The sequence below is a fragment of the Prorops nasuta genome, unplaced genomic scaffold, assembly GCF_024137725.1.
Source record: "Prorops nasuta isolate Cenicafe-Biocafe unplaced genomic scaffold, Cenicafe_Pnas_1.2 PNAS00001, whole genome shotgun sequence".
Lineage (NCBI taxonomy): Eukaryota > Metazoa > Arthropoda > Insecta > Hymenoptera > Bethylidae > Prorops > Prorops nasuta.
The window spans coordinates 4,570,640-4,588,324 of NW_027116798.1; the positions used below are offsets into that span (position 1 = coordinate 4,570,640).

General features: G+C 49.6%; 2 protein-coding genes across 2 annotated transcripts; one reads left to right on the forward strand and one right to left on the reverse strand.

Moving 5' to 3' along the window:
• The first annotated feature begins 282 nt into the window (after positions 1-282).
• Positions 283-4,221, forward strand: LOC136777637 (uncharacterized). The gene has a single exon (XM_066734115.1). The coding sequence runs from the start codon at positions 283-285 to the stop codon at positions 4,219-4,221; it is 3,939 nt and encodes a 1,312-aa protein (XP_066590212.1).
• A 5,817-nt stretch (positions 4,222-10,038) lies between these two features.
• LOC136777701 (uncharacterized) lies at positions 10,039-10,605 on the reverse strand. Its single transcript, XM_066734245.1, has one exon. The coding sequence runs from the start codon at positions 10,603-10,605 to the stop codon at positions 10,039-10,041; it is 567 nt and encodes a 188-aa protein (XP_066590342.1).
• Between the last annotated feature and the right edge of the window lie 7,080 nt (positions 10,606-17,685).

Here is a 17,685-nt window from a genome sequence, read left to right on the forward strand (position 1 = left end):
CAACATTACATAGGGCGATGTGAGAAATTTAAGGCACTAAAAGGTAGTGAAAGGCACAATGAGATTCGCCGGCTTGGTTTTTGTTTTAATTGTTTCGGTCGGCACCAAGTAAAGAATTGTCAGTCTAAGCACTCTTGCAACAAATGCCAAGGGCACCATCACACGATGCTTCATGATGACACTTCGCGGAACTCTTTCAATTCGAGTGTAAATACTCTATTTACTCAAACCGAACCTAGTTCTTCGGACCAATTATAGCAATTAAAAAAATCGAATTCAGGTATGGCAAACTCAAGTAGCCTCTTACCAACCGCACAAGTGTGGGTTATAAATCACAATGGGTTAAAACTAAAAGCAAGAGCTCTGCTTGATCAAGCATCAGAAGTGACATTAGTTACTGAGGCATTGGCTCAGATCCTTAATCTTGTACGCCGACGAGTTAGCATAACAGTGGTAGGTGTTGGTGCATCTAAACATACTACAAGTCGATCAACAGTGTCATTTCGCGTTCAGTCAAACATCGAGTCGTCATTCGAATTAGAAATTAATGCCTTTGTATTGACTAAAATTACCAATTGTCTCCCTTCTGAAAAATTGGCGATTGATAATACTTCGGCATTTGACAAGCTCCTTAAAGCAGATCCTGATTTTCATATTCCTGGGGAAGTAAATTTATTGTTAGGAGTTGATGTTTATGCTTTCATACTTCGCCAGGGTTTTCAAAACATCGATTCTCATAATTTAGTCGCTCAAAATACAGCCTTAGGATGGATATTCTCAGGTTCTTTTAGTAGGCATAGTTTGCACATCAAGGATTCTAATCAAAGGTTTCAGATGGTTAGTGTTCATAGCCTAGTTGAGGATTCGATTAGTAAGAAATTAGAATTATTTTGGGCAATTGAAGAAGTCCCAACATTACCTCGTATCCTTAGTCCAGAGGATGAATATTGTGAACGTTTTTTTCAGAATACGCATTTTAGAAATTCTGAATGGCGTTACGTCCTCAGACTCCCACTCAAGTCGGAATTACCGAAGGTGGCGGATCAAACGCGTCGACTTGCAATTACCTCTTTTTATTCCTTGAGGAGGCGGTTTAATCGCGATCCAGAATTGGCACGCGATTATTGCGCATTCATGGTCCAGTATGAAAAATTAGGACATATGCAGCTCGTACCAGAGGACGAAATAGTTAATGAGAGAGCTTGGTATTTGCCTCACCATGCTATCGTAAGTCAAATAAGTTCATCTCAGAGAAAATTTCGAGTGGTATTTGACGCTTCTCGACGCATATCCAATCAAAAATGTTTGAATGACTTTTTGCTACCTGGACCAATCTTACAAAATGATTTGTCACTGATATTGACAAGTTGGAGACAACATCGTTTCGTTTTCACTGCTGACATCGTAAAGATGTTCAGACAGGTTCTTATAAATAAATCAGATCAAGATTTACTACGCATACTTTGGTCATCTAACCCAAATTTGCCACCTCGTGATTATAGGTTGACTACAGTTACCTATGGTACGTCGTGCGCGCCATATTTGGCCATCAAAACCCTATTGCAACTTGCGAAAGACGAAGGACACCGTTATCCACTGGGTGCACAGTGCATACAAAAGCAAATCTATGTTGACGACATTTTTTCGGGGTCTGACGATTTGAATGAGGCAATATCTATCAGAGATCAGCTGATATCCTTGCTTGAGTTAGCGGGAATTAAGCTAGGCAAATGGGCTTCTAATTCAGCGGTGTTATATCCTAAAGAATGTAAAGACACTAGCCTAATCGAGTCTGAAAAACCTATTTCAGTAAATCAAACAGTTAAGACACTTGGGTTAATTTGGCATCCTGTTCTGGACACCTTTAATTTTAATACAGAAATTGTACAAAATCTCGTTACCGCTCCAACCAAACGAGTTGTTCTCTCGAATTTAGCGCGACTCTTCGATCCTCTAGGTTGGATAACGCCAGTAGTTATTAACGCGAAAATTCTATTACAAGACATCTGGATTTTAAAGCTAGAGTGGGATGCTCCCCTCCCATTGGAAATTGCCAGTCGGTGGAAGAAGTATAATAATTACATTTCTCGAATTTCCGAACTTTCTATTAGTCGCTGGTTAGGGACGATTGATAATTCTTCTTGTGAACTTCATGGATTTTCAGACGCCTCCATGCGGGCATATGCTGCTGTCATCTATTTAAGGGTAATTGATAATGAAGGATCGTGTAAAATATCTATTATTATGGCTAAGTCAAAAGTGGCACCAGTGAAAACAAAAAGTATTCCCAACTTAGAGTTGTGCGGTGCAGTACTTTTGGTTAAACTATTCAAACATCTTAGAAAAATTGATTTTTATAAAAAACTGCCTATAACAGCCTGGTGTGATAGTCGCGATGTGTTGGCCTGGATTAACAAGCATCCATCGCATTGGAAGGTTTTTGTAGCTAACCGAACTTCATACATCCAAACTGAACTTCCAAATGCCGTTTGGAATTATGTATCTACTAAGGAAAATCCAGCGGTTCTTGCCACAAGAGGGGTAGATCCCGATACGCTAAAATCTACTTCACTCTGGTGGACGGGTCCTTGTTGGCTCTCTAAATCATCCAGCTGTTGGCCAAAGCAGCCATTTAACGAAAGGGCTTCAGAGCCTGTTGTAAAGTCGTTGTTAATCAACCAGCTTAAAACAGAGGATATATTGCTCTACCGATTTTCGTCATTGATGAAATTATTCCGTGTAGCAGCCTACTGCTTGCGTTTTATAGTGAATTGTCGTAACAAGAAAAAGGGATTGCCCCATATTCATGGGTTTTTATCCTCTCAGGAGTTACAATCATCGCGGATTTGTCTCATTCGTTTGGCACAGAGTTCTGCTTTTCCGGATGACTTAATTCGTCTAAAAAACAAACAACTGCTTCCTCGTAAAAGTGTACTTCAAAAACTGCGACCGTTTTTGGATGAATACGGGATCATCAGAGTGGGTGGTAGACTGACCCATTCGTCTCTACCTTTCCCAGTTAAGCATCCAGCTATCTTACCGAAACGTTCTCATTTAAGTCAATTATTCGTTAAGCAAGCTCACGTATTAGCCTTGCATGGTGGACCTGCTCTGACTATGGGAATCCTGTTGCAACATGTATGGATTATTGGTGCAAGAAGTTTAGTCAAGCGCCATGTTCGTGCTTGCATTCGTTGCCACCGTGCTCGGCCTCGTTTAGCTACCCAGTTGATGGGTGATCTACCGTCTTCTAGAGTAACGCCTTCTCGACCGTTTATGACCACGGGTCTCGATTATGCCGGCCCGTTCTGGTTAAAAATATCAAGTGGCCGAGGTCAGCGATCCTACAAAGGATACATATGTTTGTTTGTATGCTTTTGTACTAAAGCTATTCATTTAGAAGCGGTAAGCGATTTATCCACTCAAGCATTTTTAGCCGCGTATCGCCGATTCGTCAGTCGTAGAGGACTTTGCGGAACCATCTATAGCGACAATGGGACAAATTTTCAAGGTGCGGACAAGGAGCTACAAAAAATGTTTACTGCGTATTCCAAATTCTACCACGATATTGCTGAACAACTGGCAATGCAGGGAACATCTTGGAGCTTCATTCCACCAAATTCACCACACTTCGGAGGATTATGGGAATCGGGAGTAAAGGCTACCAAGCATCACCTCCTTAGAGTCATCGGTGAACATAAGCTCACATTTGAAGAATTCTCTACTGCACTGGCCGAGATAGAGGCTTGCCTAAATTCAAGACCTCTTTATCCGATGTCTGGAGATATTGAAGATTTGGATGTATTAACGCCTTCTCATTTCTTAATTGGCTCTTCCCTGCAGCTTATACCGGAGATACCTGTTCCTGAGGTTCCAGAAAACCGCTTATCCAGATATCAACTAGTATCAAAAATGCGGCAAACTTTCTGGAGACGGTGGTCCCGGGAGTACTTGCATCACCTGCAAGAGCGCAACAAGTGGAGAGGCCCTACACAGAATTTTGCAGTAGGCCAGCTGGTCATTCTTCGAGACGACCGATTTCCACCTTCCAAATGGCCGATGGGGCGAGTGATTGAAGTCCACCCGGGATCGGATGGATTAATACGTGTCGTCTCTGTGAGAACAGCTTCTGCTATATTGAAGAGACCGGTAGTGCGGCTTAGCCCATTACCCATGGAAGAATTAAATTCGTCAAGGCGGGCGGATTCTCACAACACTTAAATTCGTCGAAGTGACGAAGGCGGGCGGGATGTTTCGCTACTTTTCTCCAAGCGCTGATAGTCCATGCATCCTCAATAGCACTACCCATCGACTTCGTTAGTTTCCGTGCAAAATCGACGGGTCACGGGGCCTTTTTTCCCCCTCCCGATCGAACCGAGTCTGTCAGGTCGATACGAGGACTGACTCTCTCTGGCTTGAACCGTGGAAGCGACGACTGCATCGATTACCATTGTACGCAACATCCTCTGTCTTGTAATAATCACCCTCCTTGTTCGAGGACTGGTTACTTCAGCGACACCCGCGATCTTTCTTAGTGGTAAAAGGTAAACATTCAAACATTGTAACTCTATGCTAATTCAGTCAGTATTAAAAAGGTTCGAGGGTTTTTCTTCCCTGCCTAGTTCGCAGGGTTTTCCCTCCGATAGATCGGGAATAAACATAAACGAATTATCCGATAAATTTGACTGTTTTAATTATTTATGCATGAACTTCCTTCCCCGTATCACGTACAAATAATCAACAACACAAACTAACGCCGAAACCGAAACGAGGGGTTACGTTTGAATCAGATTCAGACAGGTCGGGCTTCCGAAGGCGTGATCTTGACGAGCGGTCTTCGGAACCACCCAACCGAACCCCAGCGAACGCGGAGTATTCGAGGGAACGAAATGCGCCGGTAGGAGTGGGAAATTCCGCATTAGGAGCGGTTCCGCCCGAATTACTAGCTAGCATCGTGCGATTAGTAATTGCGTATCAGTCGGCAGGAGCGCAAGGGTCTGCACCGGTCGAAAGGGCACCGGAGATGACTCAACCCCGCGAAATTAGTAGAGATTCGCCGGGAACAAGCCGGGGTGCGACTAGTCGCCGTCGACAACCCTCTGAATACCGATCGCGAAATAGATCATCGAGTTCGGAAAGATCGAGCGAGTCTAGCTCACGATACTCCAGCCGGAGAGGAACACGGGTAATAGATGCTTTCCGGAAATGGGGTATTCGATTTAAGAATCACGATGCTGACGACGCCGAAGACTTTATAGAGAGCTTAGAACATTGCCGCAATGTTTCCGACCTAACGTTTAGCGAGATCAGGGAAACCCTCCCCGTCGTGTTGAGCGGGGAAGCCAAAGCCTGGTTTAAGGTCGAAGGCAGCTCCTGCTCAACATGGCGTGACTTCCGCGAGGCCTTCCTCAGCCAATTCGGGGATGAGGAGGATAACGACGCGAAATGGGAGAAGGCGCGACAACAGACACAAAGGGAGGGCGAATCGATCAAGGCGTATTTGGTGCGTATTCGGTCGATTCTAAAAGAAATTAGGCCGACCCCTTCCGTCTCGGTTCAATTGGACCTGGTTTATCGAAACCTACGTCCCAATTACCGCCGTAGAATGTTTCGTAGGGATTTTGATTCTTTCACGGGTTTGCGCGAAATAGGTCGGGAAATAGAGAAGAACGCGGAGATAGACAAGGCGTTTAAACCACCGCCTGGAGCTACGAAAACGCGCGAAGAGGATAAATCGTCGCGTAAAAATCGCGAAGCTCTCTCTGCAGTTTCTGAGAAAAGCGAAAAACAGAAAAAAAGCGACGCAACCGGCAAGAACGCGAAGAAATCGGACGAGGAGAAGCCGAAAAAGAAGAAGTCGCGTTCAAGGAGAGGAAAACGCGGTAAATCCAAACGACGCTCGTCTGGATCGACCAGCGACTCTAGCTCGGGGTCAGATAGTTCGCGGGAATCTCCTAAGAAATCGTCTAGGAGATCGTCCCGAAGACATTCTGACAAAGGGAGTAGGAAAGGGAGCTCAAGCCATAGCGGACACCGTAGCAGTTCGTCGGACGAGCTAGGTGCTATCGCTGCAGCTCCAAGACAAGGTCAGCGAAGACCAACCTCCTCCTCACGAGCGCCGGGAGGACATGTAGCGGGTCAGTCGCGATATCAGGATCGTGGGGGTCAATTCCGCGACGCAGCGATATGCCATCGTTGTGGAGGAAGAGGACACTACGCGAGAGAGTGTCCTTCGCGTGAGCCGACTCAAGCCGCGATTGCGCCTGCACCTTGGTGGGCCCAACAAGCCGCCGGGATGCAGGCGCCGATGCCACCGCAAACTGTGACCACACCCGCGCTGTCTTATAATCAAGCGCAGTGGCCACCAACAACGTCCGCGTCGACAATAGGTCAGAGCCTATTGAATAATGTATACGGGAATGCGAGAAATCCGGGAAACGGGCAGTAGGGCTCGCGGAGGAAGCTCGCGCGGGCCCGGCTGATAATCTTCGTAAATCGGGTAGGACAGTACGATTTACTGACCCCGAATCGTGGAGGGACTCATCGGTGAGTAGCACGGATTACGAAGATTACGCGTCGGAAAGCGAACAAAAAGATTTGCGGGACCCTTCGACCTCGGAGTCAGAAGATGAGCCTAATTCGACGCGACCGGACTTTAGCGCTGAAGATTCTAGTGAAGAGAGAGTTTGTAGTTTTACGTCAGAAGTAGGAAGACGACCTTCACTAGAAAGTAACCCTGAAGATTCGATAAATGAAACTGAACCGAGTAGTTTATCCGATCATTTGTGTGCTTTGGACGAATTATTGTCCAAGGAGCGCACCGCGACTCTTGGCCAGGTAGGGGGGAAAGGGAACATCACAATCCGAACTCATCGCTGTCTTCGGAGTGATGTGTTCCCTAATCAACCGAATACCGATGGCCGCTATTATTTGCAGCTAGAATTATTTGGACAAATTTTTCCTGCACTAATAGATACGGGAGCATCGCGATCGTACCTCGGACATCGAACGCTGAAAAGAATCCAAGCGAAGATTGACAGGTCGCAAGATAGAGTAATGCGTACTGCCGATGGTACGGAAACACGAGTAATAGGGGTTATTGCGCTAGAATTAGAGTTAGGAAAAACAAAGAAAGTAATGTATTTCCGCGTGGTACCGGTTTTAGACTACGACTGTGTCCTCGGTATGGATTTTCTCCGATTATTCGGAGTTATAATTGATACTTCGCGCGATTTATGGCAAACGCGCGACCGAGTAAATTTGAGATTCGCGAAAATAAACGCGGCAAGCTCAAATGAGACACACGTATCTTCGTGTTTTGCTATCGCTGAAATGACTAGCGAGCAAAACGCGGTATTAGAGAAGTTTTTAAGCGATAACTTCCCCGAGATAGTTGGACCAGTCCCGGCGACTACCCTGGTCAAACACCATATAGATGTCCAGGGTCAGGCTCCAATCCGCCAAGCGGCAAGGAGAGTGTCGCCGGTGATCTATAAAGTAGCGCACGAAGAGGTCGATAAATTATTGGGTGAAGGGATTATCGACCCCTCCAGGAGCGCGTGGGCCAGCTGTCCGGTTATAGTACCAGAACCGGGCGGGAAATATCGATTTTGCATAGATTTTCGACGCGTGAATGAGGTAACGCGCAAAGACGCGTACCCGATTCCGCATATCGATAGCATTCTCGATAAACTCCGCCACGCGAGATACATTTCGACGTTAGATTTAAGTCAAGCGTACTTCCAGATACCGCTAGGAGACGAGAGTCGGGAAATTACAGCGTTTATAGTACCCGGAAAAGGACTCTTCCAATTTAGGCGTATGCCGTACGGTCTTACGAATGCTCCTGCGACGTTCCAGCGGATGATGGATCAATTAATTCCACCTGAATTTGATCCGTATGTGTTCGTCTATCTGGACGATATAATCATCGTAACGAACACGTTCGCGGAACACCTAGGATGGTTAGGGCGTGTGTTAAACATTGTTCGATTCGCGGGTTTAGCAATCAATCGCGAAAAGAGTAAATTTTGCAGGTCGGAGGTTCGGTTCCTTGGGTATCTGATCAATCGTAATGGTTTAGCTCCGGATCCCGAACGAACCGCACCGTTAATGAATTATCCGCCGCCAAAAGACTTAAAAACACTACGCCGATTCCTAGGGATGGTTGGGTGGTATGCACGCTTCTTACCCAACCTGTCGAAGGACAAAATTCCACTCGTCTTGTTATTGCATAAAGGCGTGCGCTGGCATTGGGATCAAGAGCAACAGACTTCCTTTGAGCGATTGAAGGAAGCGCTGTGCTCGGCCCCGGTCTTGGCAAGGCCCGATTTTTCGAGACCTTTCCAAGTACAGACAGATGCTAGCGACTATGCAATAGGAGCAGTATTAACTCAGCGACACGGAACTGAAGAGCATCCGATTGTATTCGCTAATCGACTACTATCCAAAGAGGAGCGGAATTACACGACGACCGAGAAGGAGTGTCTCGCTGTCGTGTGGGCAATTCGGAAACTAAGACCGTTGTAACGTGTTTTGCCGACGAGTTTAGTCGTCGCAAAACCGTTCGGTTCGCTTGACCGAGAAGGATCAAAATAAATTTGGACGAGTTTAATGTAGATAATAAAAAGTGTTTATTCAGGATAAATAAAAGACATATAGTATTTACAATGTTTTTTGTACACAATAACCTTAATCTATTGTGTTTATGTTGTTCATGTACTGCCGCTGCAGGTGTGTACGCAAATGTGTCGGTCGCTATCTCGCAGGTATAATGATCGCCCGCTGGCGGCGCTGCGCTCGGTAGCCACACGGAAGGGCTCGGGTAGGCGGCGCGACGGTCGGTAGCCTCTCGGTAGGGCTCGGAACGGACCGGTAGGCGGCGCGACGGTAGGTGGCCTCACGGGAGGGCCCGGGGAGCCAATATGGCGGTAGCCAATATGGCGGTCAACGGGGGAGCTGCAAAGTAAGAACGTTAGCGGCTGAAAGAAAATGGCCGTTGGTCCGGAGAACTCCTGGACACGGCCGTTAGCATGGCATAGGCGGCGGGATCGGTGTGGATGACGCGGAGAACTCCTGCGCCAGGAAGTGCTCGGAGAACTCCTGAGCCAGGGATGGGTGTACGCGGAGAACTCCTGCGTAGGATAGGTGGAATATACCCGGAGAGCTCCTGGGTACGGAATGCTCAACTGGGTCGGAGCTCGGTCTTATATACCCAGTTGAGCCGCCGAAAACGGAATCGGCGCTGCGGAGCGGCCGTTCTGGGTAGTTAGGGAGAGGCATGACGAGGACCCTATACTTTACGCACGCTACAGTATAGACCGCGGTATCGGCACGTACGCCACAGCTCTCCCCACCACGCGGTATAGTGCATGGGGCAGCGACAAAGCAAGCGTCTCGTCACACCTCCCCCCTCCTTACCAGACCGAAAAGATGGTGGTTCGGTCTCTTATTCTTCCTTGCTCTCGGATTGGCCGGATGGTGGGGCCCGCCTTGTCCAAAATTTCCCCTAGGGACTTTTTCACGGCAGTTGGCAGGCCTGGTGACTCGGACTTATGGCGGGCTGGCGGTGAGCTGTCACCACGTGCGACCCGTCAACTTCGGAGAAACGGTATAAGATGGATGTTTTTAGGCCTCCCAGCCTCTGTGCGGACCTAGGGGTTATGTTTGGGATTCTTACGGCCCGGAATAAATTCCGAGCACTGAAAAATGCTCACTACTTCAGGTTTTTAGGCCTGAAGTAGGAGTGAATTTGCGACCCTCGTCGTCGCAGGATCCAGCAACCAGCATCGGTCTCGACGCGGAGGCGAGCGTTGTGCTGCTTCAGCTGCCGCATCTCCACACGGTGCCGTATCTCCTCGGGGATCCCGACCCTGGAGGTGTCCCGAGGGATCTCCATGGCGGTTGTAGGAGGCGGCACCGGCTTCGATGACGGCAGCGAAGCCGGGCTGGGACGAGGGGAGACCCGATGGATGGGCCTGTGGCTCGATGGTGCCGGTGGCGTTGGCCTCTTCGGCCTGTTCGGCGGTGGCGGCATCATTACAAAGTCCTCAAACGACCCAGAAGGGGTATCGGAGGCAGCATGGCGACCAGTTCGGCCTCTATTTCCCGGAGGGGAGATAGCCTCGCCGGCACTGGAGCTGTCATCTCGGCCAAGATGGCGTCGATGTCCAGCTCCAGGACGTCGGGGTCGGCCGACCTGGTCGCTGGTCTACTCGCGGACGGTGCGGGGGCGGACGCTGGCACATTGGCCGGCGGGCCCGGAGGCGCGGAGGCGCGTGGGCGCGCGGGAGCGCGAGGGCGCGCGGGAACGCGAGGGCGCGCGGGAGCGTGAGGGCGCGCGGGTGGCGCGGCGGACGTGCGTAGGGGGCGCTTGGGCGCTGAAGCGGGTGGAGGTGCGGGGGCCTTCCGCTTGGCGGCCAAGCGAGCCACTATTGTGGCGCGGCTGACCGGGGGACCGACCGGAGCGGTTAGATCCGGTAGCCGGTTCTGCGGGGGGTGTTGGGGGACGGGAATCACCCGTCTCTCGACGCCTAACGTGGGTTGCTGCGGGGGAGTCGGAGGGAACATCTCGCGAACGCGACGAGCTTGCCGGTGCTGGTCCATGATCGACCAGGGTATGCTTTTTGGGCATCGGCTCCGGCCTTATATAGCCCATTGACGCGATAGGGGAAAGATGTACTTCCCCTTCCACCTGCATTTCCGGACAGGGTTTTAACTCCTTTATATGATGGTCACCTATAGTCCGACCATCTATACTGCGGAGCCTAAAAATGACAGGTGATGGTGCTGCCACTATCGTGTATGGGCCGGAGTATCGAGGGGCCAGTTTACTTGCCTAGTTTTTGGACGCGTCCGATAGGTGGTGCTCGCGCTTCATTACTTTGTCGCCCGGCTTGGGGCGCCATTTTCGGCGACGGAGATTATAATGCCGTTCCTGCGCATGCGTGGCTTCTCGTTGCCGTTTGTGGGCCTCTTCCCTCGACGTTCCTAAACGCATCAATTTCTGTTCATGGGCCTGAACGTCCTCCCCGGTGGTTTCTCGGTCGGTAATGTCGGTGTGTTCGGTATGAAGCGCTCCGGGTGCGTTCAATGATCTCCCAAAATTTAGGAAAGCTGGACTAAAGCCAGTACTGGCTTGTTTAGCCGTATTTAGAGCAAATATGAGCTCGGACAGCTTTTCATCCCATTTTTGGTGATCTTTACCGACATATTGACAGATCATTGTTTTGATCGTCCGGTTTGCCCTTTCTACGGGATTGCACTGCGGGGAATATGGCGGCGTCCGTCTGTGCTGAATCCCGAGTTTTTGAAGACCTTCGCTGAATTCATGGCTAATGAATTGTCGGCCATTGTCAGTCATAAGGACTTTAGGGCACCCAAAGCGGAAAATTACCAGCTCTTGGAGGGCTTTTAGGCAATTTTTAGCGGTAGCGGTTCGGAGGGGTTTAACTTCTACCCAGCGAGTGAAACGGTCCTGAATAACCAACAGGGTATTATTACCTGTTTTTGACCTAGGTAGTGGCCCGACCAAATCCATGGAGACCGAAACCCACGGTTCGGTGCTGTGTTTAGTGAACATTTTTCCGGCTACTCCTCGTTGGTCAATTTTATGTTGCTGGCAGGAGGTACATTTCTGTACATGTCTTTTTCCTTCTCGCAACATTCCGGGCCAGAAATATTGTTCGGCTAAGCGAGCCTGGGTACGGGCAACCCCTTGATGTCCGGCCGTTGGTTGGTCGTGACACTCTTCTAATACTCGCGGGCGGAGTTCGGTCGGAACGCATTGACACCAGCCATGCTGAGGATGGTGGTGGTACAGTACGTTTTTGTCCACTAGATAATTGGACAATTTCTCGGGTTCTTTGGACAAATTTTTGATTATCCGGCTGTACCAGGAACAAGTGACCCCTTCTAACTGGTATATCTCAGGATCCAAGTTAGTTTTAACGGGTGCTCGGGATAAGGCGTCTGGTACGTGGTTGGAAGCGCCTTTTCGGTATTTTACTTCAAAGTCGTATTGTTGGAGAGCCACGGACCATCTGGCTAGTCGGCCATTGGGTGCGGAGAGATTGCGAAGCCATTTTAACGAAAAATGATCGGTGATTACCGTGAAGTGATAACCTTCCAGGTAAGGTCGCATCTTCTCAATTCCCCAAATGACGGCTAGACATTCCTTTTCGGTGGCGGAGTAGTTAATTTCGGCTCCTCTTAGCGTTCGACTTGCGTAAGCAACCACGTGTTCTTCGCCTTCTGAATCCTGAGTGAGGACTGCTCCTAATCCAACGTCACTGGCGTCCGTTTGTAGTGTAAACTCCTTTGAGAAATCTGGACAAGTCAGGATGGGGGCCTTGGTTAACTGTTGTTTAAGTTGCTGGAAGGCGTTTTCTTGTTCGGATTCCCAATTCCAGGGTTGCTTCTTCTTAAGGAGTTTATTCAGCGGTTCGGACGTGGTGGCGACGTTTGGTAGGAAACGGCGGTACCATGACACCATACCGAGGAATCTTCGGAGTTCGTGTAGATTGGTCGGTGTGTCTATGGCTGTGATTGCTTCTACCTTGTTCGGGTCGGTGTGTAGTCCATTCTGGTCAATTATATGGCCCAGATATCTGAGGCTTGTTTGTCCAAATTTACATTTTTCTGGATTTATTTGGAGATTTGCCTCTTTTAGCCGGCGTAATACTTCTTTTAAGGCTTGAAAGTGTTCCTCGAACGTACTCCCGAGCACGATTATGTCATCGAGGTACGCGAAGGCATAAGGTTCCATAGCTGGACCTATTACTCTGTCCAAAAGCCTTTGGAAGGTAGCCGGTGCGGAATGTAGGCCAAAAGGCATTACCTTGAATTGGTAATGGCCTCTGCCTGGTATAGCGAAAGCCGTAATCGGTCGACTTTCCGGATCTAGGGGAATTTGCCAGTATCCGTTTTTCAAGTCAATCGTTGAAAGATATCTGGCCCCCTTAAGTTTGTCCAAAATATTTTGGACCGGCGGTAACGGGTATGCATCCCGTTCGGTAACAGTATTGACTTGTCGGAAGTCAATACAGAAGCGGTATTTTCCGTCTTTTTTTCTGGCTAGAACGATCCCTGAATTCCATGGACTGTCGGAAGGCTCTATTACGTCCTCAGCTAACATTTTGTCCAGTTCCTGGTCAATGATACCCTGTAGTTTAGGATTGTAGGTCCGATAGCGTTGACGGATGGGTTCTTGTCCAGTTTTTACCCGGATGCAATGTTGAGTCCAAGTGGTGTGCTTCCTGGAAGGTTCGGTAGTCCGGAGCTCTTCTTGTACCATTTTGTCCAGTTTTTCTTTCTCGGCGGGAGAACATTTGTGCAGGCCTCGACTCGCCTCGGAGGCGATAAGGCATGCTTTTACTGGAACAGAGGTATTCCATTGGAATCCGATACGGTTCAGAAAGTCTAGTCCTAACAAGACGTCTACTGGTAAGGTCGGTAAGATGCGGAAGATGTGATTTAACTTCACTTTTCCTATCCGGATCTTTAAGCGGGCGGTTTTCGTAACCGGAATTTTCTCGCCATTAGCCAATCGCGTCGCTTCCTGCAAGGGATTGGTTAATGGTGTGCACTCTTGGAATACTTTTGTTCCAATATAGGAGTGTGTAGCTCCTGTATCAATCAGGGCTCGGTAATTCCGGTTATTAATACGGAGTAAGATATGAGGACGCGGGTCTCTCAATCTTCGGTAGGGGGCCGGGAGGCTCCGGTTCCCTCTCGGCCCGCAACGGGGTTTCCCGGACACGGACATTCACGGGAGTATACTCCTTCTTTTCCGCAACGGGAACAGAACAACTTCCGAGGTCGTTTGCAATTCTTGCGGTTATGTCCTCGTTGTCCGCAATTCCAACAACAGTCTTTAGAGTTATAAGCAGGGCTAGCGGTGGCTACTGCTTTTTCGGATCGAGGTTTCCTAGATTCGGATTTGCTGGAGAATGCCTTGTTCAAATCTAGGTTAATCTCGAATTCTTGTCCAAGCTCGATTAGGTCGGCTAAGGTGTGTACCTCCCTTCGCTTGATATAGTTCCTATAAGCCGGTTGGATGTTGTTATAGTAACGATCCAATTGCGAGGCTTTGGATATTTCTCCATGGCGGCGCATAAGAGTTCCTAATCCCGTGATGTAATCTAGAATTCTTTCCTGCGGTTTTTGTAATCGCTGGTGGATACTTTCCTCCATGGCGACAAGAAATCGTGCCGGTAAGTATTGCCTGCGGAAGAGAGTGTTAAACTCTTTCCATGTGTTTATTTCCTCTTTCACTAAACGATACCATAAAAGAGGTTGTCCTGCCAAAAGGACCGGTACACAGGCAAGCAACTCGGCTTCCGAAATCTGGTAACTTTCCTGCAATTCCTCGATTCTTTCTAGGAAACTTAGGGGATCTTTCCCTTCAAAACGAATACCAGACTTACATGCCCACTCTAGCGCTTGGCGCGGGTTAAAATCGGGCTCTTCGTCCATGGTGCTAGCTGCCGAAGTATTCGGTTCAATATTCGCCAAGTGATATTCCACTAGCCGGGCGCGTAGTTCGTCTCGGTTTCCCTCGGTGGACAATTGCAGTGAAGCAAGTTTCTTTGCTAAATCCGCCTTGCTGAGCTTATAAATGAAGCCGGTCGATGTTTTCGGTCGGGGCATTAAACCGTCCTTTTGATCGCTCTCGGTCCCTGTTCGGGCGCCAATTTGTAACGTGTTTTGCCGACGAGTTTAGTCGTCGCAAAACCGTTCGGTTCGCTTGACCGAGAAGGATCAAAATAAATTTGGACGAGTTTAATGTAGATAATAAAAAGTGTTTATTCAGGATAAATAAAAGACATATAGTATTTACAATGTTTTTTGTACACAATAACCTTAATCTATTGTGTTTATGTTGTTCATGTACTGCCGCTGCAGGTGTGTACGCAAATGTGTCGGTCGCTATCTCGCAGGTATAATGATCGCCCGCTGGCGGCGCTGCGCTCGGTAGCCACACGGAAGGGCTCGGGTAGGCGGCGCGACGGTCGGTAGCCTCTCGGTAGGGCTCGGAACGGACCGGTAGGCGGCGCGACGGTAGGTGGCCTCACGGGAGGGCCCGGGGAGCCAATATGGCGGTAGCCAATATGGCGGTCAACGGGGGAGCTGCAAAGTAAGAACGTTAGCGGCTGAAAGAAAATGGCCGTTGGTCCGGAGAACTCCTGGACACGGCCGTTAGCATGGCATAGGCGGCGGGATCGGTGTGGATGACGCGGAGAACTCCTGCGCCAGGAAGTGCTCGGAGAACTCCTGCGTAGGATAGGTGGAATATACCCGGAGAGCTCCTGGGTACGGAATGCTCAACTGGGTCGGAGCTCGGTCTTATATACCCAGTTGAGCCGCCGAAAACGGAATCGGCGCTGCGGAGCGGCCGTTCTGGGTAGTTAGGGAGAGGCATGACGAGGACCCTATACTTTGCGCACGCTACAGTATAGACCGCGGTATCGGCACGTACGCCACAGCTCTCCCCACCACGCGGTATAGTGCATGGGGCAGCGACAAAGCAAGCGTCTCGTCACACCGTATTTAGAAGGCTATCATTTTACGGTTGTCACGGAACACAGTAGTTTGCGTTGGCTACACAACTTGAAAGATCCAGTAGGGAGATTAGGTCGATGGGCCCTCGAATTACAACATCATTCGTTCGATGTGGTTCATCGTAAAGGCGCATTGCATCACGTACCCGATGCATTATCACGCGCCCTCCCAGTAGGCACCGAAAATGAATGCGTCTCCGCGGTCAACGAAGAAAATAGCGAAAATTCGAGCGAAAATTTGGTCACACAGTCGCGTATCAACTTCGAGAGCGACCCGTGGTATACAGCACGACGCGGAAAAGTAATTCAGCGACCGCGGGCTTACCCAGACTGGAAAGTTGAGGGAAACCGGCTGTATTGCCATCGGCCGGACGTGATACTCGAATCGATAGGTCGCGATTATGATGCGTGGAAGTTAGTCCTTCCGCGAGAGGCTCGACTTTTAGCCCTACAGGAAGCTCACAATAATACTTCCGCAGGACATGCTGGCGTTCAGAAGACTCACGCCAGAATCTGCAAAGATTACTATTGGCCGGGAGTTTTCAAAGACGCCGTAGCATTCATACGCGGGTGCAAAGTCTGTCAGCAACATAAAGCTGTACAGCTTGCCCCTGTAGGACTTATGGGAACTCGGGTAGTGGAGCGACCATGGACTGTGGTTGCGGGAGACATCATGGGCCCCTTTCCACCGAGTAAAGCCCAACAGCGTTACGTAGTAGTCTTCCTCGACAACTTCAGTCGTAACGTGGAAATGCGAGCGATCCGCACAGCTGACGCCAAAAGCATCTTGAAAGCTTTTAGCGAGCTGGTTATTTACCATTGGGGATCACCGGAAATATTTCTTTGCGATAATGGTACCGAGTTCGTAAATAAGGAAGTGACCAAATTTCTAAACGAGCATCAGATTCGGCAATTTACTATTCCGCCGTATCACGCGCAAGCTAACCCGGTAGAACGCGTGAATCGGGTAATTAAAACGATGATTAGGATATTTGTAGAGAGCGACCACCGAGACTGGGACGTACATCTCGCAGAATTCCGCTTCGCGATTAATTCCGCGATGCATTCGTCGACTGGAGTATCTCCCGCGTTACTTAACCTCGGTCGAGACCCAGTAATTACTCCGAATCTACGGCGAGAGATTGAAGGTTCTCGTACAATACTTAGGAGCGACCCCGAAAATTGGGTGGCGCGACTAAAACGCCTTCCCTTGATTCATGATATCGTGCAGGTAGAGATAGAAAAAGCGAGTGCCCGTCAAGCCCGCTATTACAATCGTGGGCGGCGCGATGTCAGGTATCAGGTAGGAGACTTGGTGTGGTGGCGCGGCAGACCATTATCGTCATCTGCTGATAATTTTGCTGCGAAGCTAGCACCATCGTACGAGGGTCCGTTTAAAATAGTTCGCGTAATATCGCCGGTCGTCTACGAGCTTGGAAATCAAGGCCGTAGTAATCCGAAGGTCCACGTTTCGGATCTAAAACCGTTTGTCGCGTCGTTTTGCGTTCCGGACGTCGATGAACCGGGTGAGGAAACCGTTGCGGAGGAAGGGAACGATGACCCTGCACCTTCCCCAAAACCGACCGGTAAACGGAAAGGGACTCCGGGAAGACGGAAAATGTCGATCGTGAGCGATTCGTCGGATTCCGCCCCGTCTACGTGGACGGCACGCCTGCGTCCACGCCGAGACCCAGCCTAACCCTCGCGAACCTGAGTGCGGACTTGCGTGTGTGACGAATGAATGGATGTGTGTGTCGCGTGATTTTTTTTTATTCTTGTTTTTCGGAGAGATGATGGAAGCCTCCTCCTGTTCCAGAAGATGGATCCGTACCTTCAGCAGGTGGTGACCCACTGCTGGTTTCAGGGAATCTCCTTGCCAGGACCCCTGCCAGCAGTGGGCCCATCCACCCACCAGCCACCCTCCCACCACCCACAGCTCCTCCCCGGCCACCACCACCAAGGCTGTTCCCTCCCTCCGTCCCGCTATTCTGCGCGGGGTACCCCCTACCCTCCGGCCTACCATCCGTTCCCGGCCTCTGGGTTCACCGATCCGCAGCCTGCCGCGTGGGAGGCTAAAATGAGCCGGCTGCGTAGGGAGAACGAAATGCTCCGGCGGGTAGCGGGT

Excerpts from the sequence above, each read along its gene's own strand:
- LOC136777637 (XM_066734115.1), top strand. The coding sequence starts at position 283 with ATGGCAAACTCAAGTAGCCTCTTACCAACCGCACAAGTGTGGGTTATA.
- LOC136777701 (XM_066734245.1), bottom strand. The coding sequence starts at position 10,605 with ATGGACCAGCACCGGCAAGCTCGTCGCGTTCGCGAGATGTTCCCTCCG.